The sequence below is a fragment of the Sturnira hondurensis genome, unplaced genomic scaffold, assembly GCF_014824575.4.
Source record: "Sturnira hondurensis isolate 20B ecotype Veracruz unplaced genomic scaffold, ASM1482457v3 Scaffold0010128, whole genome shotgun sequence".
Lineage (NCBI taxonomy): Eukaryota > Metazoa > Chordata > Mammalia > Chiroptera > Phyllostomidae > Sturnira > Sturnira hondurensis.
This window is the reverse complement of record NW_028082759.1, coordinates 14306961-14332247: the sequence shown is the minus strand read 5'-3', so window position 1 is coordinate 14332247 and position 25287 is coordinate 14306961. Positions and strand designations below refer to the sequence as shown.

General features: G+C 42.8%; 1 protein-coding gene across 1 annotated transcript in view; it reads right to left on the bottom strand.

The window, feature by feature from the left end:
• Positions 1-25287, bottom strand: part of SLC10A7 (solute carrier family 10 member 7) — a 194127-nt gene that overhangs the window by 48924 nt on the left and 119916 nt on the right. Inside the window, exon 6 of the mRNA XM_037058439.1 lies at positions 3385-3420. Coding sequence (XP_036914334.1) covers positions 3385-3420 — 36 coding nt within the window. The remainder of the gene's footprint in view (positions 1-3384; positions 3421-25287) is intronic.

The following is a 25287-nucleotide window of genomic DNA, read 5'->3' as shown; positions in this document are numbered from 1 at the left end:
AAAGTTGTGGAGTTGGATTTAACCATGCTTGGAATTTTGCAGGCAAATACAAAGCAGTAAGAGATGAGGAGGTTGCTTGTTGATGGTGTACGCAATAAAGTGATCGTAATGATGGACCAAGAGATCTAGCCTAGGTAAGATCGGATGTGAGGGTATGAAGGGGGTGAAGGTAGGGTGGGTTATTCAGGGGCACTGTTAACATGACAAGGCAAATAAATTGGCCATTCTAGCAAGTTTGAAGAATTTTCAATTTGGAGAATAAGTCACAAAGATCGAAGCTACAAGTAAGAGAACGCATTTGAAAACAGGATTATGGAAGGATGCAGTTCCTGGCAGTAACAAGGTCAAGGGTCTGACTATAGTGGTGCTGGCCGAAACACACTGGAAGGCAATCTCATTGGAGAAGAAGTCAAGAATTTAGAGGCCGGGACACTAGGAGGGTCCACTGTGTGAATGCCCCAAACACTAAGAATTAGGGGACTATTGAAAAGGAGACAACAGGTGCTGACACTTTCTGAACTCCTAGAGAGTGACCTAGGGTTCTTCTGACAATTCTACAAGGAGCAGTGACAGGGAGTACAGGTGTATTGGCAATAACCTTCAGAGGAAATTGGGGCATTTATGGAGAAGTCATGGGAAATGATCTAGAATTGGTAATGAGGTGCAAGACAGACACCCACACTCCACTTCAAGGCTCAGTGATGGGAAGGCGCCTGCAGCAGAGACATGAATTAGAAATGGGCTTCAGTTGGACCAGGACAGGAAAGGGGACATTCTAAGCAGAGGTGAATAGCACAGGGAACCAAGATTCCATCAACAAAAATGGCCTTTACTAGCTCCTGCAACTGAATATCCAGGAATTTCCATTTTCAAAATATGATTGAAAAAAAGACCATTCAATTTTCAGGTGTTGTTTTAGTGTCTTTGGCTTCTGTAACATTATAACACCACAAACGCGGTGGCTTAAAACCGGGGAAGTATATTGTTTCACAGTTCTGGAAGCTATTAAGTCTGAAATCAATAAGGCCATGCTCCCTGTGAAATCTACAGGGGAGAATCCTTCCTCATCCCGTCTAACTTCTGACGTGTGCCCACCACCCTTGAAGTCCCTGAGTTGTAGATGTGTCACTGTCTTCTCTGCTTCCACCACGCCACGCCATCCTCCCTATATGTCTCTGACTTCTCTTCTTGAAAGGACCCCAGTCACATTGGAGCAAGGGCCTGCTCGACACCACTATGACCTCATCTTAACCAATTACATCCACAATGACCCTATTTTCAAATAAGGTCGCATTCTGGGGTCCTTGGGGTTAGATCTTCAACTTATTTTTTGAGGGACACAACTTGACCCATAACAGCATGTTGATTAAAAAAACCCATATCTTTTACGGTATGTGTTCATATTTCAAGTTGTTCGGGTTTTCGCCCTGCTCAGTGAACAAGGCCCAGTAACCTAAGTATTTCAGCAAAGCCCATTGTTGGTAAAATAGATGACAACATAAAGAGACAAAAAGTGCTATATACTGTGCACGTCATTTAAAGTCATATAACACAAAAGTATCTATTCATATTGTGTGGTGACGCCATCGAACCTACTGGGACACTCCAGTTGGCTCAGAGGGAAGCATTAAACTTTCAATTTAAAAGTCTTGGGGTCTCTTTCACTAGTCTCGTTGCTCTGTTATTTTAAAATGTTGAACCGACCAAAGCTCACAAGCCTATGGGTCCAAGAGTGGGGGAAAGTTTGCCATGATGCCATAACATTAGTGAGCCAAGAACACCTCCATGGCAGGGAGAGGGGAAGGAGCCCGAGAAAAGCACTCATCCAGTTCTTCAGTCACGAGCCAAAGAGGATCCCAGACAGGCAGCCTCTGCGGAGCGCTGCTCCAGGTCTCAGGCCTCTGGTTGTGGCTCCTGATTTTCTGAAATGGGTCACATGAGTAGGAGGTGCTGCTTTTCACTTCCTCTCAAGGGAGAAAACCTAGGCCGTACAGTCACGTACTGTACACCTTCTAGGCCCCTGGCTCTATCTGGTCCTCTGACCCACCGCAGTGGGGACCTCAGCCTGGCCTGCACCCCGTGCACGTGGAACACCCCTCTCAGGAGACCGTGAACCCAGGTTTCAGAAACAACACCCGGGGATGATCCCAGCTCCTTGTGTCTAATGAGCGGGCAGGTCCATGCCCAGTGTAGCGTTTCAAACGAATGCAAATCAATATTGGCTTTAGTTTCAAGCAGATTCACTGCAAATTCTGAATCGGTGAAGTCCAAACAAACGACGTTGGTTATGTTCAGGGAAATCGTCTGATTGCTTGACTCTTGTTACATGGTCAGAATGAAGCTAGCATTTCAGGAGGGAGGGAAGGAAAGGCTGAGGCTTCGTACTGAAAGGTAATGTCTTTCATGAATGATGCAGAACCCGACTGCTCAGTAGTACATCCCTCCCCCCGCTTCCTACACGGCTTGTAGGAAACGAAGTCCTTCACTCTGCTACTCTAATTGAATTCCAGCTTGGGTAATTACACCATAATTAAATAAATTTCCCCACAGTTTTAATCCACTGACAAACAGTGCTACTTAAACAGCTACATTTCACTCCCCAACACACATCCCCACTCCATTTCAGTGATGAGTGGAGTGATTTGTATTTGGGTGATGTGTGTATGAAAAATGCACAGTTCATAAAATATTTTAGGTATCATTCATGATTACATATGCTTTTCTCAGCATGAGATAACATTAATTTCTATTATAATTTTTCATCTAATTTCTCATATGCTTGGTACCCAAAGAAATAAGACAGTTAATTAGCATTCTGGTTTTCTGAACAAATTTTTGTTTAGTTAACCAGTAGCTTGTATTTTTTATTTCTAAAGCACATTTCATTATGCCTGGGAGGCAGATTGGGGTAGGTGGTATTGTTGCCCATTCTATGGATGAAAAAAGTGAGGCAGTTTTCACCAAAGTGAGGAAGCCAGTAATTATCAACTTGGGACATAAGTTTCCTCTGGTTCCTAGGCCCAAGGTTCTTTCTATCGACTACTGGGTCACTAGCAATCACTTTAGTCTTATGAATGAGAAAATAAAGAGCCGCACATTTGTGACCTATGTCCCAGGTCACTAATTTGTAACAATAATGGTTTAGGCAGCAGCTGGAGGCTTCATGACTGGGTCCTGATGCTGGCCTTGGATCATGGGAGCACAGAGGTCCTTCGGGTCCACATGGTGTCACTAAGCACACCTCAACTGGAAGAACAGTTCCGAACGTGATGACGCAAAGGCATGCAGAGGATTCAAATTTCAATTTTATCTTAATGGCCCTTTCTTTGAGGGTTGTAGGTGGCCTTTAATAAAAGGTAGGAAAGATGACACGAGAATACTCACAAACAGCAGCAGAAGCAGAGGTGTGACAATGATGCCCTGAAAGAAATAAAGGAGATGAAGGTCATTTATCAGCACGGAAATCAGGACACTTGCTTTGTCATTTTAAACTCTGATGCATGGAAATGCTCATCCTTTGCAGTTGTGTTTAATAAAACCTGGGAGATAGAGAAGAGGGAGCCCACCCATGGCTCCCCCCCGACCCCATACTGCCTTGGCACCTCTATGACAGTTACTCGTGTGGAACAGCTTTAAAACTACAACCAACACTCTTCCCTAAACTCTCCTTCCCTTTGTGAAACTTAGGTCGCCTTCCACGTTGCATCTGTATCGGGTGGGAGCCGGGTGGGAGCCGGCAAGCTTTCTCACTCCAAGGCTTTCTGCTGGAACTTGGATAAAGTGCCTGTTTTCAGGGGAAGACAGGTGGTTCTGTCCCAGTTGGGGTCCTCTCCTGAGCACAGACCACGTCAGTTGTGATGAATGAGATGTCGTGATTTTTTAATGCGAACCGATCTCCCCTAGGAAATGAGCTGGGATCTCAAAACTCATTTCACTTGATGAGACTCCACGTCTCCACGGTGGAAGGCGAGTCTTTCATCTAATTCGGCCACACAGGACCCCCTCAGCCCCTCTGCCTCCCCCAGGCAGGAAGGAGCAAGAGATTTGTTTTCTGAGATGACAAGGAACGGTTTGAGGCTGTTGTCAATGAGGCAGGAAACAAACTTTTAGGTTTCTTGAAGGTAAATCTTTTAAACTAGGGGCCCGAGTTGGGAGTTGACAGGTCTCAGTGTAGAGCAGGAGATGATGATTCCCCCTTTAGTTCTCTCTTTTTGTCGCCACACTTCATTATGACTCACACAAGAAAAAGCATTTCCTGTTTTTACTAATGAATTCTATGAGGAACTTCAAAATTCCCAACAATCTGTGTGTGAGAGAGAGTAAGACAGACAGACAGACAGAGTAGACTCTGGCCAGGGTCTATGTATGGTTCCACTTCGTTACTTTTGGGAAAGAAGTCTTTCAGGAAGTCCTTTGTCATTATAGTTACTAGACTCTTTTCAATGTGGCCCAAGAGGGACCGGCTTATATTATACATGAACATTGCTCCTATGAGTTTCTTGGGAATATACTCATGTGAATATTCACACACAGGCCTGTTCTAGTGTTAAATAATAGAATAAACGCTTCTTTGTTGTGCAAACTTATGCACTAGACAATAGGAATATAACATTTTAATTTGTGCTATATTTTAAATCTATTTATTAGAACAGGTATTGCGGCTTTTCAACCCCACTGGTGTCTATGAAACAGGTTCTCATCAGCACGTTCAGGGGAGCTAACTGTGCAGAGTGCCAAAATAATTTGTAAGAGTTGTTGTCTTTTAATGACAGGGATATACTCAGACCTTAGCAGGAACCCCAGCTTTACAAGGCCACATGGGAACAAAAAAAATCTGGCTGTTTCAATCTATGTGGGGGCTGCCTGACTTCAAGTCAGTTTGTTTGAATGTTTGTTGAACATCCACTTATATGCCAGACTCTGTTCCATGAATTACACGAATCAATGGAGACTGACCCAGCAGAAGTGGGTAAGGCCATTCCAGGAAGAGGGGAGGGCACCCACAAAACTATGAAAGTTAAGCAGCGTGGGAAGTCAAGTACAAAACGGAGGAATCAGAGAGCAGACCACCAGAGGCCTTGCAGGCCAGGAGAGGGGATTTGGAGTTGAGCTCCCAGCGATAACAGGCCACTGAGGAACTTAACGCCAGGGCCTGACGAGTTGGTCAACAGTTTGGTGCACGGAAAATGGACTTGACTTAGGTTACCACCTAACCAGTTCTACCTTCGTTATCTATCAACTCACCTAAATTTGGATTAACAAAGTAGAAACTTATTTTAATGTGGATTTTGGAATCTCAATAACACTAATACTGTGTATTATCTGTGATAGGATAAGGGTTTTCACCCGGGAAGAAGGCTGAGCCTCATCACCACTCTGAGGACACTTGTCTTATATTTGAGGAATCCAAGTCACACCAGTTTCACATATAGTACATAGGGACCCATGTTCTTCCTGGTCCCCATTTATTTTCCTTAGCGAGAGTGGCATAGTATTAATGATAGTAACAATGCCAATACTATTCATTGTATTTTGTTTCAGCCCTTTTACACATATTTTAAAATTTCACCCTCCCCTCTTGAAGGAGTTAAGTTATAAAGTAGTCACATTTTACAGATGAGGAAACTGGAGTTCAGAAAAGCCAAACAACCAGCCCAAAGTCACATCAAATATAAATAGCGAAGCCGGGCCTGGAGGCTGCTTTGTCCTACTGCAAATCCAGAACCACTGGTCAGTTCTAGATTCGCTAAACCCCTGGTCCTGGGTAGCAGATCTCAGCAGCCGGGGTGGTTTTCTGCGAGTCCTGCTCAGGCACATATGTCGTGATTAGCTCCTGTCTGACTCTGGTCTCAAGTTGACAACCAATTGTTGGAGAGAACCTTGTGCTCAAAGGAGGAGCGCTGTGAGCTGCAGGTTCTCCCGCCCGAATATCTCGGTGCACAGTCACCAACGCACCGCAGTTTCTCTGCAGTTCTTCCGAGGCCTTGTGATATTTGCTCCTAAAATAGTAAATATTTCCTAGCCAATAGGATGCATTTGATAATACTGGCTTCAAGATTCCTCATTATTTTCTCAAAAATGGCTGTTCAAGTTCATTAACTAAGAATGAATTGTTACATAATGCCGAGATCTGCTTTGCAGTTGTATTAGGACATGGGTCAGCCCCAACACCATTAACCCAGACAAGATCTCCATAATTACGTTTTGGTGCAGTCATTAGAGTTAACACTAAAATAATAACAGCTGATACTTATGAAGTACTTATGTCAGGTGATGTGCTGAGGACTAAATGCATGTTACCTTACATAATCTTCACTGCGACCCCCATGAGCCAGGTACTAATATTTCTCCAGCCATTAGGGAAGGAAACTGGGACTCAGAGACACTGAGTGAAATAAAAAGAGACAATGCTGGGAATCCAATCTCTAGTGCCTGACTCCAGAGTCTGAGGTCCCAGATGGTATAAATAACATCTTTGCAATCTTATTCTGTTTCCTCAGGGTTATATTTTAAGAGTAAACCAGAGAGGAGCTTTAAAGGCAGTACATCTTTTGGACGACATGAAACAAATTGAGAAATAAGCCTTTGCATGGCATGGCTGATACATTTTTTTTTAAATCAGGTGTTTGCAAGTATCAAGGATAAAAAGGGTGACCTAAAAATTTAAACTGTAACAGCAACAATTGTTGGAAGGTGCAAAGTCAAATAAACATGAGATTTTCTCTCAGGCTCTGAAGGTTCATTTGATTCCTTCTTCTCTTTCCGAAGCAAATTCTATACAAATGGCTAAAACCAAGAGGTGGTAGATGAGCACTTCTAGTAAAAGATACTACCCCCTCCTTGTGGATTCAAGGTCAAGACATAGTTTTAGCATCCTTGCAGTCGGGATGGTGCGGTGAGCTTTCTGACTGCAACACCTGAAGAAGTCATGTCACAAAGCGATGGGCTTTGAACCTCTCCTAGAAAACCTTCAGAAAACCCATTTACACCTCTGATGTGAACGACTGGGTGAATATATTTCAATGACTTTAGTGGAGGGGGAAAGTGTCAGATCTGAGACACTGGCTGGGACTTAGTCACATTAAGACACCCACCAAACCCTCCCCCCCAAAATAACAACAAGAACAACAATGGAACTGTGAATGCACTTCTCTCAACAGCAGGAATGGTAAAGAAATGCAAAACTGAAGTGAATTGTAACTTTCCTTCCAACAGAAAATGTTAGCGGGAGGTTCTGCTGAGCAACCACTGGGATGACCCAGAACCAAAACCGACTCCCAAGGCCTTCGTCTCCGTGGTGCTGAATGGGAAGCCCTGGGAGAGGCGCACTGCAGTTTTTCATGAACTCCACTTTTGCAGAGTGGTCCAGTCTCCATTTTGCAAGGGATCTCAGGCCTACCCTGGTCCAGCCCTCACGAGATGTGTGATGCCCTTTGCCAGTGCCCCTCCCTTGCTCTGTGTGGGTATGACGGCTGTCAGGTTGCAGAGATCCCCGGGGAAGAGTGTTCTTGGTCTTTGGGGGGTGCACACTGCCCCCCTGGCTGGAGCTCTGACAGGAGGAAGCTCCTTCTTCTACCGATGCCAAAGCCCTTCCCTGCTGCCCTGCCTTCTCCTCCGAGCCACTCAGAGCTGTCTTACCCTTTCCTTCCCTGTGATGGCTTTTCTTTTACAATTTTATTTTTCAATTGCCGTTGACTTTCGATATCATTTTATATTAGTTTCATGTGTACAGCATAGCGCTAAGACAACCATATAATATACAAAGTGACCTCCCTGCTCATTTGAGCACCACACTTTGTTTACACAGAACAACGATCAGTTCGTACTTCCTGATCCCCATCCTGCCCCAGCCCCCTCCCCAGCAACAATCAGTCTGATCTCTGCATCTGTGAGTCCGTTTCTGTTTGTTTTTTTCTTTTTCCTTTTTGTTCTTTAGATAGCCCTTTAACAACTGCTTTTCAACAACCGTGTGAGTAAACTCTGCACTGTAAAACTGTAATGGATTTGGGGGCTATATTTAAGAGTAACGGAGAAGTGAGCCTTCGGGTGCCCACCTCAAGTCTTCTCCAGGCTGCAAGTCCACCCCCCCCCACCCCCCCACCCCGCCACACTCCTCCCGGGAAGGGCGCTGAGCCTTCCCCTAGACATTCGCTCATCCAGCACTCGCTTGACAAAAACGGACCAAAACATGGACCTAAAGGCCAAACCAGGACTGCGAGTCCTCTCACGGTCATCCTGGAGCGCAGTCCAAGAGGCCAGGCCAAGAGTTGTTTACTGTATTTTGCTGTGTATAATGAGCATTTATTTCCTCCCTGCAAATCTTTAAGGGAAAAATAAGGATGTGTATTGTACATGGGTGGTGCCTGAAATACCTTGTATCTGTTTTTGGTTTGTAATTATGTGTTATGTAAAATTTCTTGTACCCTAATATGTTTGAAAATAAATGCTAAATTTCCTTTATAATACAAAAAACAAGTATCTAAATATAAATAAATAAATAATTGAATTAAACAATTAAAACAAAAGATTTTTTCCCTGAAAGTTTGGGCCAAAAATGTGGATGTGCATTATACATGGCAACATATGGTAATTACCTGGAGGGATACACATTTGTACATTTGACTTGTATTTACTATTGATTAGGGCCCAGACTGAGAAAATTTCATGTTAACGTACAAAGTCTTGCTCTGCTAGGACAGAAATAATTTCTGTTTGGTAGCGAAAGCAGCCACAGAAGCCACGGTCCTGTCACTCTGTAGGCCCAACTGGCTTGGGTGCCTTTCTGGAGGACCAGACGACCCGTGTCCACCATCCCCTTCACGCCGGCTTCACTATGCCGTCCTGCTGGTCCCGTCTTTACCCAGTGAAATGAATGCCGGGCATGCGTTCATTCTGTACTTGTGAGAAGGTCATGTTTCCACCATTTGAAATTATACTTTGACAATTCCTTTACTCTAAACCTTGCATTTATATTCAATGCTAAGATCCCTCTGAAAAAGAAGATTAATGCTAACTAACATTCCCAGGTTGTCTTCACATGTTGTCCTGCGGTCAGTATATAGTGGTCTCTTGAAAAGTTTATTCCTCAAGAATGAAATCATGTCAAACCAACATGTAATGAGTGAGACCGTCCGCACAGCCGGAGCAATAAATTGGAAAGGGCGGTATGGGGTACTTTGGAGACACCTAAACTGAAACAAAACAATCGGGGCATATGACCCCTGGAGAATATGCCCTGATAAACCTGGACGTCAAAACATATTGCGTCAACTTTACGGAAGAAAGAAGGAGCCTAGGGAAGGGTGGTTGGAAGGAAAGTGGTGGCTGGTTGGGGGGTGAAGGCCTCTTCCCCTCCCTCTGTATTTCCCTCTTCGAAACTGGGCCCTCACAGAGTGAGCCCCCAAACACCCCCAAATCCAGTGTTTGTCAGTGCGTTCATGGCTCTGCCAGGGACAGAGGAGCTGACCGAGCTTCTGCTTACGTACCAGGTCCCGTGCAAGGCAATAAAGACAGCTGCGTGGGACTGCTGGAGCCAGGTAACACCCACCACTGAAAACGCCCTGTTAGTTCTCTCTAGTCTTGGTCTGGGCTCGCCAAGAAAATGTTGAATGATACTTTTGTTTTCTGGGGAGGATTTTTGAGAGGCAGAGGACGCCTTGAGCAGCTGGCACCGTTTCCCAGGACAAAGCCTCTGGGGTGTGCTAATGACATGGGTCCCTGAGCCTGCGAAGCTGGGATTCTCTTCCCAGACTGTGGTGGCCCCACTGCAGGAAGGGAAGCTGGCCTCTCTCAGTGACATGCACTGAATTAGACAAGCATTTACTGAGTGCTAACTATGTACCGGACACCATGGGTGCTCAGGGAAAGAAATTCTGAGGTCTCCTAGGCACAAAAAAACTTCAGAAAAGTTTCTGTGAAGTCCTGGTGTTGTCTTTGCAAACTGTATTGTTGTTCATTTGCCTTGTTTTAAAAGGAGAACCTTGAGGATTTTAAAAATTCATAGAAAGAAGTCAAGAGGGGGCAGGAGAATAGAGATTTAGGGAAGGGATTGTACCTACTACACCCGAGGAGGCAGCGGGAAGGCGTTCCAGTGCACAGCGGAGAGTCAGATACCTCTTCACTGAACAAGGAGAGAAAGGATAGATTAGGCAGAGATGAAGACAGACGCAGGGATGCTTGACACCGGAAAGTGGAAGGTATGTTCATGTAAGAGCTTCTGTTTCCTACAGTAAGAACAAAGTGAAGCGTTTGACTAAAATAAGGGGCTGACAGTTGCAGAGAAAGCGGAAAGCCAGCGACTGGAAGCCTCTGCTGCGACTACTGTGAGAGCGTCTCTACAGCCATGATGGTGCCCAGGCTTTACCGTGGGAGCTGGAAGAATACATGAGGACTCTGGGGCAGGGCCAAAGGACTTTACGACTCACAGCAGAGCCAGCAGCCTCAGCACGATGTGGGGTGGCCTGGCCCTGGGCGGGCGGGTGCAGATGGGCTCAGGCGGAGGCCTGCACATACGGCAGCTGAATCACAGGAAGGGAGTGTGGAGCTCAGGGAACCGGAATCTTTTACGATGGGCAGAAAGCATGCCTGCCCTTCGCTCTAGAGGGAGATACCATTTCTGTCTTTCAAGGCTGTTCACCACACAAACATTCTTGAAAAAGGGTTTGGGAGCCATGGATCGTCAGTGGATGCTCACGAGATGTACAGAAATGTGAGAGACACGTGGAGAATTGTCTTCCAACCGGGGGACTGTCCCGCAGATGGACCCTGCTAAAACCGGTCGTCTAAACATTTGCATTATCAAGCTCATTCTTAGTCCCTTCAAATATCGTCACCGAGCCAACGGGCTCCTACAAGAAAATGATAATTAGATAATCATTTTTAAATGACCCAGAAAATCTCTCTCCAAGGTGACAATGGTCCTCTAACACTCCTCAGATACTGTGGTTCAGAGAAGAGGCTAACCAATTAAACTGACTTCTCACTCATAATTCTCTCTCTCTCCAAAGGGGGGAATTTCATCTACCCATGTCCTTTTGAAATCCAGATCCTCGAGGGACCGAACTGTGATTGCAGGCCAGCAGCACTGGCCTCACCGGGAGCTTGCCAGGAGCTGCTGAGTCTCAGACCCCGCCCAGACCTACTGCGTCATCATCTACACGTTCAACAGGACTTCCAGGTCATCTGCAGACTCATTAAAATCCCAAAAGAACTGATTCAGACCCTAGAGCAGGCGCAGGCAAACTTGTTCTGCGTAGGGCCAGGTGATTATCCCGGGCTTTGCTGGCTGCACTGCCCTTTGCAATTACTCCCTTCTGCTGGCAGGAAGGCAGCCCGAGACAAGACGTAAACAAATGCTCTTAGTCAAATTTGGCCCGGGGGCTGTGGTTCAGACCTGGCTCTAAAGTATTGTTTTGGATTAGCAATTATATTTAAATAAGAAATGTTACTCTAACAAACTTTTATTTGTAGTGACTTTGTTTCTAGTGAATGCTCTAGCGAATGCCTGCTGGCTTCTAAACGTTGGTATGTTCCTTTGTAACTGCTTATACCACCCCTTCTTAATTACCCATTCTTCACTTTTTCTCTGACCAAAACCAAATTACCAGTTAATAGTGTGTAAAATCTGCTTTCTTCCTCTTGTTGACATTTGCAGTAACGTTCGCATGTGCCCAGCTGCTGATTCTACTCCTTTTCTTTGTGAATTGTCAGAGAGAGCCATTCAGCAATCTCAAAGGTGAGTTTTCTCGGGACCCTGTGAGCTAATTTGTCTGGGCCAGTGGATAGAGTCTGCTTATTTTGAGTCTCCTTTCCTTTTGCCAATATTGACTATTTTGAATCTGAAGATGGTTCTCTCTGCCAAAGAGGATGGAAGCACAGGGAAGTGCCCGTGGGGAGGGGACATTAAGGCTGTTAAATAGCAGGCAGATGTAGGGAACTCAGGCTCCTGACACCCAGAGCCATGTAACAGAAAAAGGATAAATGCAAGACCATGAAAGAAGAACAGCATGTGCGTTACCAGGCAGAGCTAACACAGTGACACCTTAAAGCTGGAATACCGGGCTGACACTCGTGGTTGCTCTTACTACTTTTTAACTGAAAAAGTGGACCTTTTCAGACTAGGTAAGCCCATAGACCTGTATTAAAACTATTAACAATTATTTTTTCCATCCAGATTAAGAGTGATAAGAGCAATTCAAAATTCATGAAAGCCCAAAGCAAGACCGATATGGGATTGTTCTGTATTTTCTAAGACTGTTTCACATCAATGTCTTCTAAGTTTATAGATTTAACATGCAATAAATAATTTTCCAAAGAAGCTTCTTAAGAAGGTTTATCTGTAGAGTACTTATGAGACCAGAGAGGCAGCAAAAGGAATTAAGGCAAAATTTCTTTTTTGGCAACATAGCTTTTATGGCCAAGCAAATATTTCCCAGGGTTCATTTCAGCCGGCAGGTCTCCACGGTGGGCACGTGGCTGCAAGCCGATACGTTGCCATTTTATTTTCCCTGGGAATACATGTGGCAGGCCATCAAGGGTTGTTAGCAGTACAACAAACATTACACACAGGAAGCACGGCTCTCTTAGAATGTCCAGAGAATGGTTCCACATAACCCAACGGCAGCCAAGTTCCCCAGCACCTGAACCTTACACATAGAAGCTTGCAGTGCTTCTTGCTTCAGAATCATTGCTTCCGCGATACCAAACGCCACCGACCTAACAGTAGCCAATATTTACTAAGGTGTACTGTATGCCGGGAACTGTGCTACACGCTTTGCACACATTATCTAGTTTAAAATTCCAACGAGCCAGGTTATCCCAATTTCATAGTTGAGGAAAGAGAGGCTTATAGACCTCCGCTAAGCTGCAGGAAATGCCAGGAGCAGAACCCCAGCCAAAGGAACAAAAACAAAAGTTGAGAGGTCAAGAGATGGTCCTAAGGGAAGAAAAATTGTTACGGGCGGGGGGGCAGGCAAAGGAGGAAGTAGGAAACTTCAAAAGATATTCAGGAAATGGAATGTAGGAAATCAATACAAAATGTAATAGAAACTTAACACAGGGTCAAAGATCACAAGGCCATCTGCCAGTGGTGTAGGAATATATGAAAAGGATGCACCAGGCACCTCGCTCAGGCCACCAGGGCACCACTGCGTATTTCTTACCGGCTGGCCAAAAGATCTGATGCACGTCTGCCCTTTCTCTCACCGACGCCTGAAACAGATCGGTTCCTGGCACACAGGAGGCACTCGGTAAACGTTCTGCCGCACAAAATGATGCACGAATGTGTGCCCACAGATATTTCCCCCAGGGAGCAGCATGGGCTTTGAGGAGAAACACACATTTTCGGAAATGCTTTAAAACCCTTGCATTTGCGATAATGATGAGACTAGTTGGCATTTATCCAATGCCTTCTGTGTCATGTGTCAGGGATTGCTCTGTGCTCTCCACCCTTTCAGCAGACTTGGGAGAAAGGTGCCATTATGATTCCCATTTGATGGAGGAGAAAACTGAGGGTGCGGACACCAGAGTTACACAAAATCCCTGTGCACTAAGTGGGAAAACGGGAAGCAGGCCGCGCAGCTGGCTCGGAATCCATGGTCTCTTCAGCAGCCAGTGTGTGCACAGTGGAGGAGAGCTCTTCGTGAATTCAGAGATACCTTCTATAGAATTCTAGCTGAAAGGGACTTAGGGATAAATTGTCGTCTCACTTTACAGACCGCAACGCTGAGGCCCAAGGAGGAGGCGTCCCTCACACACAGCCCCAGAGGTAGTGGAGACACAGGCGAGCCCAGTGTCTCAAATTCCCTGCCCGGCTGTTCATTTCTGATCCCGCACCGCCTCCCATAAACCAGGAGTAGAACAAAACTCACATGTGAAGACCCAGAAGCTATTACTTAGCACTGTTACTTGTTGTATGGATAAAGCAAAAAGAAAAAAAATGACATAGATAATAAAATTAGAACGGAGTATAGATGTGTGTTTTTTTTAAAGAAAATCAAATCATGAAACAGGTGCTCCCTTCCCTGCAAAAAGGCTCGTGAACTGTCAGCAGGGCTATGGAGGGAAATTTTTGCAAACTTCCGCAGAAGCAAGGTAGAGCTGGGGAAGAGGGAGGCGAGGGGGAGGAGGGGCCCCTGAGGACACAGAAGGGCGGGGAAGGAAGGAAAGCGGTGTGTGGGAGGTCAGGGGCCAGGGTGTTTCACGCAGGCCTCTGGACGTTAAATAAACTTCTGGAAAATTGTAAAATGATTTTCTTTTAGATAAGACATTCAAAATCATGCCTTAATCAAAGCTAGTGTTCAAACTCCTAACAGACCCTTACCATAAACAACCAAAACGCCCAGACTGCGCACACAGGAGAAGCAGCGAAAGGGTCTGGCGAGGCCCACCCGTTCCTCTTGGGCGTGTCTAGACAGCAGCACACTTGGCCGTCAGACCTCGCCGCCACAATCAATACCCGGGGTGAAGACGGACAAAATGAATGGAGACAGCTGCACCCCACTTGCCTCGTCTCATTTATCAGTGGTCTGAGTTACCCTGGTTTTAATAATATACCTTAGCCAGAGCCATTCCTACAGCTTAGAAAATGGGCCCTGAACTTGGTGACTCACAGAGGCTTCAGTGGGGTAGTCGAAGGGAGGGGGTCAACTGACGGTCCTCGGGAGGTCCGCTCCTCAGGGGGGCACGTGGGGCCGCATCACCCACATCTCCCGCCCAGGCTAAGGTGTGTGAGCCTTCCTTCCTGACCTCCCCCCACAGCCACCATCAATGTCTACTTTAAACGACGTCTCCTTAATAAGGTATTGGTTTTTATTAAGTATCGGTGAGCCTCTCCAGGGCAGTGCTGCCCAAAGCCTGACAGCGCCTGGACGCAGGAGGAAGAGCATTCACAGGGTGAGGAGGAACAGGTCTACCAGTTTATCAGAACCGGTGAACAGACTGCTAGTTCATACCCATGTGGTGTTATGATACAAAAAGTTCAATAATTAATACAAGTAAACTATTTCTACATAATCAAACTCTACCTTGAGGCCCCCCAAATGCAAATGCAAAGGAGCTAGCTAAAATAATTGTTAGTGCTTGGAATTTTATTCTAAAGTCCCCACGATGAATTTCTGAACACTGTCCTGACTCATTTTTGGTTGTATAATTACAGACAGCAAATTCCCCTTAATGTTTCAGCAAAGACTCTTTCCTACACAGTTACTCCAGGATCCACACTATTGGGGGTCGTCATTAAGGAGTTTTTCAGAAGGAATGACCAACACTGCCACTCAGAAATGACTGTGGATATAGTCTCATGAGATACTTATTTTTAAATGTGCTCTGCTGACCCCTTCCGTATCTTTGGAAGTTAAAAGCACCAGAGAGCAAGAAGGGGTCATCTGGCAAATCGTATCAGCGAATATTACTAAGAAGAGTCTTTAAGGAAACGGCAATCTATGCCAGCATAATTTCTCTAGTTCCCCAGTAGAGGGCAACTTCTACACACTTTGACAGTTAAAGAAATAAATCTATGCACACCCTATCAGTAAGAACCACTGTATGTTTAAAATTAAACAATGCACTTTATGCCTGTAAATGATTTTTACTAACAGGTAGTTAGTGAAAATGTCATGAAATTTTAAATATGTAATTAGGAATTGAGTATATTTAATAATGAGTAATTAGCATTTTATGATTAATAGAAGTGATTGCAGGAACTTTAAAGCAGCAACCATTTAGGTCACCATGACAGGATCATCAGTAACTGAGATATGGAAGGTGAATGACGAGAGTACTGATCTTCAGTCAACATTGGGACTGAGCTGCATTATGGCCAAGTTCCAAATGTTGCTAAGGTGAACGCATAAAGTCTTACTAAGAACAGGCCAGAAAAGGGGGTGGCAACCATAACACAAACATCTCAAAGTATAATTAAATGTCTTTGTTATTATAACTTTGGAGTAATACTTATCATTGTTCATGTTTTAAATGACATCACATGTAAGAATGTAAATGTATACATGAAGAGAGTAAAATTCCACCATAGTACATCTCATTACTAAACAGATCCGGACACAATGCATTACGTTCTTATTCACTCACTCATTAAACAGTTTTTATTTGTTGAGCATTAATTATGGGTCAGGAATACAGTGAGACAGATCTGACCAAATTGTGTGCCTTCTTGGAGCTTACATAGTCCAACATGAAAAATAACATATCATCAAGTCTTCTGAAAGGACAGGCCTATAAAATAGATGCGTACCATGTTTCACGATGCTAGCTTCTCTTTTATTAAAAAAATTAGGCTTTTTTTAATACAGAGAAATAGTACAAGGAAAAGTGAAATAGCTCATAATCTTAATATTCAAAGAATGCTTGCTGACTTTAAATAAAGTAATCCATAGATTTGATTTAAAAAATTTGAATTGTATAGAAGAGTAAAAACGAAAAGTGAAATTTTCTAGCACTTCACTGTCTCCAGAGATATAGGTCGTTCCCGGTGAACCCTTCCAGAAAAGAACAGAACTCGCCAGTCTCCATCCATCCCTCAGCCACCTGCCCATCCTTCTAGTCGTCTTAAATTATTCAAATGCACACAGCTTCCTTAAGACAAGCATAATATATGCAGTAATTCTGCACGTGGCTTTATTTTTTCTCACTTCACTATATTTCTTGGAGCATTTTTCATAAAAAATACTTAAGTGCACCCTCATTCTTTTATTTGACTCATTTTATTTTTAATGTATTTTATAACATTACATCTCAAAATACTTTAACATTCTAGTTTTAAAAATGTCTATACAATTTTATCTGAAATTTATGAGAGCTGTGGCATGTGGTGTTAATAATTGTAGTTTAATCGATAAAGATTGGAAATTCATGGACTTCAAAAAGAAGTCTGGAAAAATTACATTTAATTTTAAAGCAGCAAATTAAAAAGTAAAAGAATGAGTACTTGCTTTGCATAACAAAACTTATCAAAAGTTTATTAGATCACATACAATGCAACTATCTCCTAAAGAGTATCTTTAGTTGTGAATTAGGAATATTAATGATTTTTTATTTGTAAATTTTTATAATTGACATTTTTTAGTTCCACTTATAATTTTCAATTAAATTTGTAAAAATTACTTTATCTCATTCTATTGATATTTATAATACTGCTTAAACCATCTATTTCAAACTGCCATGTTTGATATCAAAATGTGATTGGAATGTTTTAATTTACAAAAATATTATGCAGAATAAAATGCAGGTCACTAGGTGGCGCTGTGGGACCTTTCACATAAACCAATGCGGGAAAGTTCTACACTTGATGAAATTAGTTGTGTGGCTGATTCTATATATTTAAATGTACATCAAATATTTCTTTCTAGATAAACCATTGCCTTGTTCATAATAAAAGTAACCACACAAAAGCAAAGTGTCTATAGATGACCTCCTTCAGGAAGAATGGCCGCCTCTCACAATTACATACCCTAATTCCTCTGGTAAGCTATTAAAAACATCTTTATATCATGAATGCCGCATTTGAGGCATGCTTCTCAATAAAGTGTTATTTTTAGCTCATCTGTGAAATTATTTTTCATATGTCCAAGAATGAAAAGAATCAGCACTTACATATTCTTATCAAGTAATTTCTAATTGGGTAATTTCTTACGTCATGGTTTGTAATAGAATCTCTGGACTCCATGATTTTCTATTTCTTTCTTCTCCTGTGATGTAGAGCTGTTAGTTCGAATGCTGACAGTGGCCAAGCTGACAAGGCAAAGGTGTTCACAGGTCATGTGTGAGGATAATGGGGAGCAGGGTTACCGAGAAAACACCTAGAGTATCCGCATCCAAATTCAGAGACAAAACAAAACCCAAACACACACACACATGAACATGTGTGTGTGCACATGCACACACAAACACCTGCACACACCTCTGAAGGACCAAGAAAACACATCTGTGTCTCCCTGCGGCCTGTGGGCCACTCACTTGTGACCTCTGACCAGGCCCAGCAGGCCCCAGACCATTTATTATGAGTGGCACACATTAAAAGAAACCCAAGAAGTTCAGTTCAAATGAAGAAATGCAAATGACAGTTCATCTGTCCTTTCAGAACTTGCTTCTATTACATATGTGTGTCCCTCCTTAAGACAAAAATTACTAATGACTCAGGAGATGGACAGCAGTGGCCAATAGCATTAATTCTCCATGATGAGATACCGGTCTAAGGAAAAGCATAAATATATCAGCTTTTTAGTATCTTTATGGTCTTTCTCCCCCCGCAGGTGCTTTTAAGATCGTGGAGGGGTGGGGAGGAAGTATAATAGGGAATGGACAGAAATATATGATTAACATAAATCAAGAAAGAGCAGAATGTATTCTCACTGATAGTGATGGTGAAACATACATTCTAGATACAAGATGTGCTGAAAAAGAACTTCTGACAAATGCAACAAAACTCATCTAAAGGAATGTGTTCTTCAAGTCTATCACTGAGAGAAGACAAATTCATTGTTTATTTTTTTTATCCTCACCCGAGGACATGCCCATTGACTTAAAGGAGAGAGGAAGGGAGGGAGGGAGAAAGGGAAAGAGACATTGTTGTGAAAGAAACATCGACTGGCTGGCTGTCAGCTGTCTCCCCTGAGAGGGGACCAAACCCACAACCCAGGTATACGCCCTGACTGGGAATCAAACCTGTGACCTTTCAGTTCACAGGACAATACTCCAAGCAACCAGGCCACATGGGCCAAGGCAAGGGAACCCAAACTCATTTTTAAATGATGCATCATTCCAAAATTTTTTAGCTGTCTTCAGAAAGAGCTTGTGTGCCACATAAGAAAATAATATAAAATCATGTCAATTCTGAATGGGAGAGACCACAGAGATGAATAAGCCTCTTGTTGCTTTAGTTACACCTCACAAACCAGTTATCATTGAAAGATAAGTGTGGTGAAGCCTCAGTCCCTGGATGGGGCTGGGTCACAGAAGCTAAGTGACCTGGTGCCCACAGGAACCCATGAGAGAATCATCGTTTTCTCTGAATGGGGAATGAGCCTTATGCCAGTGACCACAGCAAAAACACCATGTTTCAGGAATTTTTAATATTGTCTGAATACGCACAAGAGTCTCTGCTAACACTGAAAGTTATTTGGACTTTTTAGAGAATTTAATGGGTTAGAATATAGCCGTACGGAAGACGTGATTTGAAAAGCAGAAATAGACTAGAACTGCCTGAGTTCTTTCTACTTCGTAGACTGCCTGAGAGAGTATCTCGGAGGGGAGTTTTCTGACTTAATAAGCATCTTCTTTTTTAAATTGCACATCATCTTTGGGAGCAGGAGTTCTCATAGTGGGGCCTGGGAAATCCAGGGGTTCCCTAAGACTGTTTGGGGGCCTGGCAAGATAAAAACTCCTGTTTGGATAATACTAAGACATTATTTGCCTTTTCCACCCTTGTTCTCTCACAATAAACAATGGAGTTTTCCAGAGGCCACACCACATGTGATCCTGAAAGATTTAAAAAGGAACGCAGACGAGATCCCAGCCATCTAGTGTTAAGCAGACATTACAGAGATTTGCAGGAGGTAAAACAATGATAGTCTTCTCACTAGGTTTTAGAAAATACAGTTATTTTTCCACAGAATTATGTATGTTTACATACCATGGAGTTTTTATTATTTTTAAAAGAATAAATACTTTCCCAGCTTTAATTTCAAATGTGCTAAATACAGATAAATATAACTTACATAAATGAAAGCTTTCTGTGATTCTCAACAAATTTTAAGAATGTAAAGGGGCCCAAAAAGTGTGAGAACACTGTCTCGAGGTAAGCTGCTCACCTCTTAGTCTACCCTGGTTCTCTCGGTGTGCTTTAGGAGAATCTGAAACCTCTATCAGAACGAGACTTTGTTGGAGGCGGTTGGGGGCAGGAAGCACTTGCTCGGACCAGGTGGGCCGGACCGCCTTGGTGCAGAGGGGTGCACGGTGGCATGGGAGCCCTGGGCTTTGGTGAAGTGACCCGAGTCGGAGAGGCAACAAAGAGGAAGCCAAGAGTGTCCGGTAGCAAATGGTCTGACTTAAAAATTTAGCCTGGGAGCAATGTGACATCTACGCAGGGATCTTTTTCTCTTACCTTTTATGTTGTGGGAGACGCCAACCCTTTCTGTGCGCTGAAATGCAACCCTCCATCAGTTTCTTGCTAGTCTTTAAAGAGCAATCGTGGCCTACAGCGTCCCGCAGGGTGTGCTCCTGCTTATCTCCCCGTCTCCATCTCTCCTTGTTCTCCATCCGGCTGCCCCGGCACCAGCCATGGGGCCCTCAGTCCATTTCCCGGACTGGGCTATGTTCCCTTCTACCTGCAGATGTTAGTTTCCTTCAAGTCACAAGGAAGCCTTCCTGTCAACATCAATTTCCCCTGAATATGCACTCTCACGACATCACGAGTCTCCTTTGTGGCACGTATCACAGTTGCACCTTTACTTGTGTGATTTTTAATGAATACCTGTGTCTCCTCCACGGGTCTATAAGCTTTATGAAGAAAGGACCCTATTTACTCTTACTCCATCATATATACTCCTTGTACCCAGTAAACTGGCTGGGGCACAGTAGGGGCTCAACATTTTCCAATGAAGGACTAGATGGTTTCTTGCTTCTAGGACTGTTTAATAATCACAGTAACAATAGCAGGCAGTATGTATTGAGCATACCTGCCAGACACTATTCTATATACTTTGCAAGTGAAGTACAATTCTGAAGACAAACCCATGGAGAAGTACAGTTATTGCATCCACTTGTAGCTGAAGAAATCAAGGAACATGGAGGTTAGCTAATCTGCCCAAGGTTGAACAGTTATTTCTGAGGTTAGGATATGAACTCAAACAGTTTGTACAGCCATAACAGGATCCTGGCGTGGGGGGGCCTAGTTCAAAATTATGCCCCTTGGGAATCAACAGTGGATTTACAAACTTGGGAAAGCCACCTTGCAGACTGATGAGTGACTGATGGGAAACTGAAATATGTTCTGAAAATTTAAAGTATTAAAAATAAACCACAGAATCACTTTTCCATTATGATTTTAGTACCTTTCTGTGTTTCATTTGTGCATTCTGTTTTCTGAAAGTGTCAGGGCAGCTCAAAACACAATGACAAAAATGAAGTTCTCTCCCAGATATCCAGAAGGACAGCCCACATGTTAGGACACAGAAAAACATACTTCCCCTTTGAGAAATTATATTTTTTTTAAAAAGTGAATCAAAATAAAGCAATGAGCCTAAGCTCTCAAAATTAAATAAATATATGTGTTTCCCCCTTCCCAATTTAGCTTAATTTGAATTAAACATTTTCAGCTACGTTTATTTCTTAACTAACACAGGATTTATTTATATTGACCTGCTCATTTGAAATTACAAATTAGTCTCATGAGTCTTTAAATGCAAAGTATAATTGTAATCCAAATCTATTTTTCTGTTAATATCCATAGCATCCTTAAAAACATATATCATATAAGGAAAACAAAATAAAAATCTAAGATTACCATGAATTCTAACAATTTGCCATAGAAACTCTAACAATTCATACAATCATGTTTCAGTTCCATTTGATATTGTAGTTTTTTAAATATTTTATTTATTTATTTTTAGACAGAGGGGAAGGGAGGGAGAAAGAGAGGAAGAGAAACATCAGTGTGTGGTTGCCTCTCATGTGCCACTCACTGGGAGGCCCAGCCAGCAACCCAGGCATGTGCCCCAGCTGGGATTCGAACCAGCGACCCCTTGGTTCATAAAACACAGGCCAGTGCTCAATCCACTGAGCCAAGCCAGCCAGGGAGTCTTTGTAGTTTTACTGAATGAATAATTATGGGATATCCATTCTACATCAGGAATACCCTCGAGGCTGGGAAATGATGACAAGGGTGGTCAGGTCGCCAACCTAACAGATACTACTGTCTAGTTGGGGCGAAGTAAGAAGAAAAGGCCACATAATGGAAAAGCTGTTTCCTTCACCTAACCGAGTGAGGTGACTCCTGAGGAGGTGGCACCTGAACTGAGGCCAGCGTGGTGAGCAGAAATGGGTGGTGAAGGGGACCTCAGAGCATCTGCGAACAAGGAAGATGGGGTGGACAGAGGCGAGAAAGTGTGCTCGCGGTGTTCAAGGAGAACAGGAAGACAGGCGCAGTAAATGGGACATAACAGATGCTCCCCCCGGGGCAGGAGTCTCACGGATTCCTCCCGAGAAGATAACCACTTACATCCACTCGGCTGTTCACCTCTAGTAAATCAAAGAAATCGGAGGGGAAATCAGATTAAGGAATAACTCAAAAAGTGCCGTTTGGAATTCAACTTTCCGTAGCACTAAACTTCAAAAACATATATTATTAGCAAAATGTCAGCAAAACCAAACATTACCAGCGCTGCTAGGCTGAGAGATGATGGGAGTGGAGGACAGGGGAATAAAGTTAGGATCCTAAGACTGTCTGCATCTTCAATCCTGGCAAATGCCTTGTTCTCCGAAGGATATTTATTGCTATAGTAAACTTAGTCCTTCTGGAATTTTTGTTATTTAGCAAGGAGTTATTTCCATTCAGAAATGGGGAACTCGGAGACCTAAACGCCCCGACTGCATGGTAATCTATACGGCTCACGAGCCGGTGCTGTCCACAGGGCCCAGGCCATCAATTATGTATAGAAAAGCACGGCGCCACCGTAGCCAGGGCCCCGGGCCCGTCGGGGGTTTCTTAAGAGGAACAAAAACATGGGATTGTGTCTTTTTTTAGAAAACACAGAGGAGGTGAAAAGAGGGAGCTCTTTAAAAAGAAAAGTGGGTAATCCTCCATACATATGTTGACTTCTTACAATACATGAAAAATGAATTTGTTAAAAAAAGTACTTAAAATGAAACCATAAATATCACTAAGGAAAATAGCCCCAGAAACAGACACAAGAAAGGCTGACTTCGGGTCATCAAAGCCACACACTTGCGAATACAAATTCGCTCCTTACGTATTTGAGGGGAAGTAACTAATGGGGGTCACCAAGCTCCAGCCTCTCCAAACCAAATTCAGTCCGTTCTGTATTTACAACACGGAGTAATCACATAACGTGAAATAAAACGTCTTATGATCCCCAAACCTGGCCGGCTTCTGAGGTGCAAGTTTTCCTTCTAAATGAATGAGGCACGTTCACTGACTGAGCAGGGAGCCCACACACTCTGAAGATTTCCATGAAGAAAATGCAATCTAAGATATCTTATGGAATTTGCCCTATTATACCAAACACAACAAAAGCTTTCCCTGGGATTTCAATAAACTGAATTCTGCATGTGCCACAGAAATTTAGTTACTCCCTTTCTCCAGTGGGTAGCAGGGGCAGCAGCTGGTGTGTTTTGTATTTAAAACAGGAAAAAGAACTCTCGTTCTCACTCACTACCTACATAAATGTGCTTGAGAAAATTTGGAAAAATGACTTACTCTAAGTAAAATGACTTTATTTCCTTTCCTATAAGGTATTTGGTACACTTTTTTTTTCAAGACTAAGAGTCATGTTTTTGAAAAGCATACAGATTTCTTTGGGAAGAAACTAAGTGCATTAAAGCATATTATTTAAATTCATGTAAATTTAAACACACAAGCTTGGAAGTTTACCGTCATTCTTCAGCACTTTTTGGGTAGAATTTTTAATGCCTAGTTTTCATAAAATAATTTAGGTAACACATAAATACTATAAAGCAGCCACACAAAGATATCATAATTTTATGTTGCATTTAACGGCTATGTACCAGTCTCATTTTGTCATTTCTATACAGGTGGGATCATATGATATATTATTCAGCCAAATTCTGTATAATTGAAAGCGTATTTAAACAATCAGTGTTAAAACATTAGGGAAGGCCTGAAACTGATAAAAACCAAGTCAATGTCCTTCTTACTTAGATTTAAGATGAAAATAATTTTCTGGTCATTCATACAAACTGTAATTTAGCAAAATAGATCCCTGAATGCTGAAATATTTGATTTTCTCAGTTCTTAGTTTTTAGACAAATGATTTCTGCCAGTTAGAATGTGACAAAATCCGACATACTTAAGCACGTTGCACTTCACATCACTCAAAACACATGATATGCAAGTCACATGACACAAAACACATAACACACTTCAAATTAGCTACATGTTACTAATACTGTCTGTTAAAAGAGACAAAGCCACAGTTCTACAACTATTATAATTTAACTTATTGACTTCCATATTTTGGCTTACATGCACTGTTAATTGAACACTTTGCAAACACAGTGAGAAATTAAATTGTGACCATTTAAAATTATCTTCCACTGTGAATTTTAAATTACTATTTTAATACACACATGAAATGTGAAGGAAATCTGCAGTCACCTGTCTACTATGTGATAGATGCTTTACATAAAATAATCTCACTTAATCCTGAGAAATATATCACTGACTATTGCCCCAAGAAGGTAAATAACTCATGTAGGGGTCACATGGCTACTCAAAGCTCCTCATGTTACCCCATCACCAACAGCATGTGATTGCCTCCTTCTTGATACGGTTTATTCCTTTGGCTTCTGGAATATTACAAACTTCTCTTTTACCTTCTTCTCCAAGATCTTCCCTCTCGCTAAATTTAGGTCTCCTATAAGATCTCCCCTGACCACCCTCTATAACACACACACACACACACACACGTCCCAGCTCCCCACCTCAACCACTTTCTAGTCCTTATTCTTGCATTATTTTTGTTCACAAAACTTACCACCGCTTGCCATTATATTTAGTTATTTGCTTATTGTCTGCTTCCCCTATTGCTCACCCACCCCTACTCCCACAAAACTGCACAAGGCTGGGATCCACAAGGTTGCGTCTTGTTTGTCTCTTTCCCCTGTGGTCTCAGTAATTGCAACACGGCCTGGCACAGATAAGCCTCAACACATGTGTTCAGTAAACGAATGGCTGGAAGTTGTGGAGCTGGGATTTGAACTCAGGTCTTTCTAACTCTAGGCCTATGCCTACTTTTTACCACATCTGGCTTAATTTCAAGAATAGTGCACCTTTATTAAAAGTCTCCAAATAGTAAACTCACACTCTTTAGAATGAACCCTAGAGCCCCAGGCTCTTTTCTTTACCCCAAACCTGTAACTGAAGAAGGCTGCTTTGCAGAAACAAAGGAGAGGTTACCCAGCCCAGGAAGAAAGATGAGCTAACATTATTGTGTGCATACTTTGTTCTGAGTAATATGTGCACAATATACATATGTATATTTGCATGTGTCTGTTTGTGTATATCTATAATTCCTT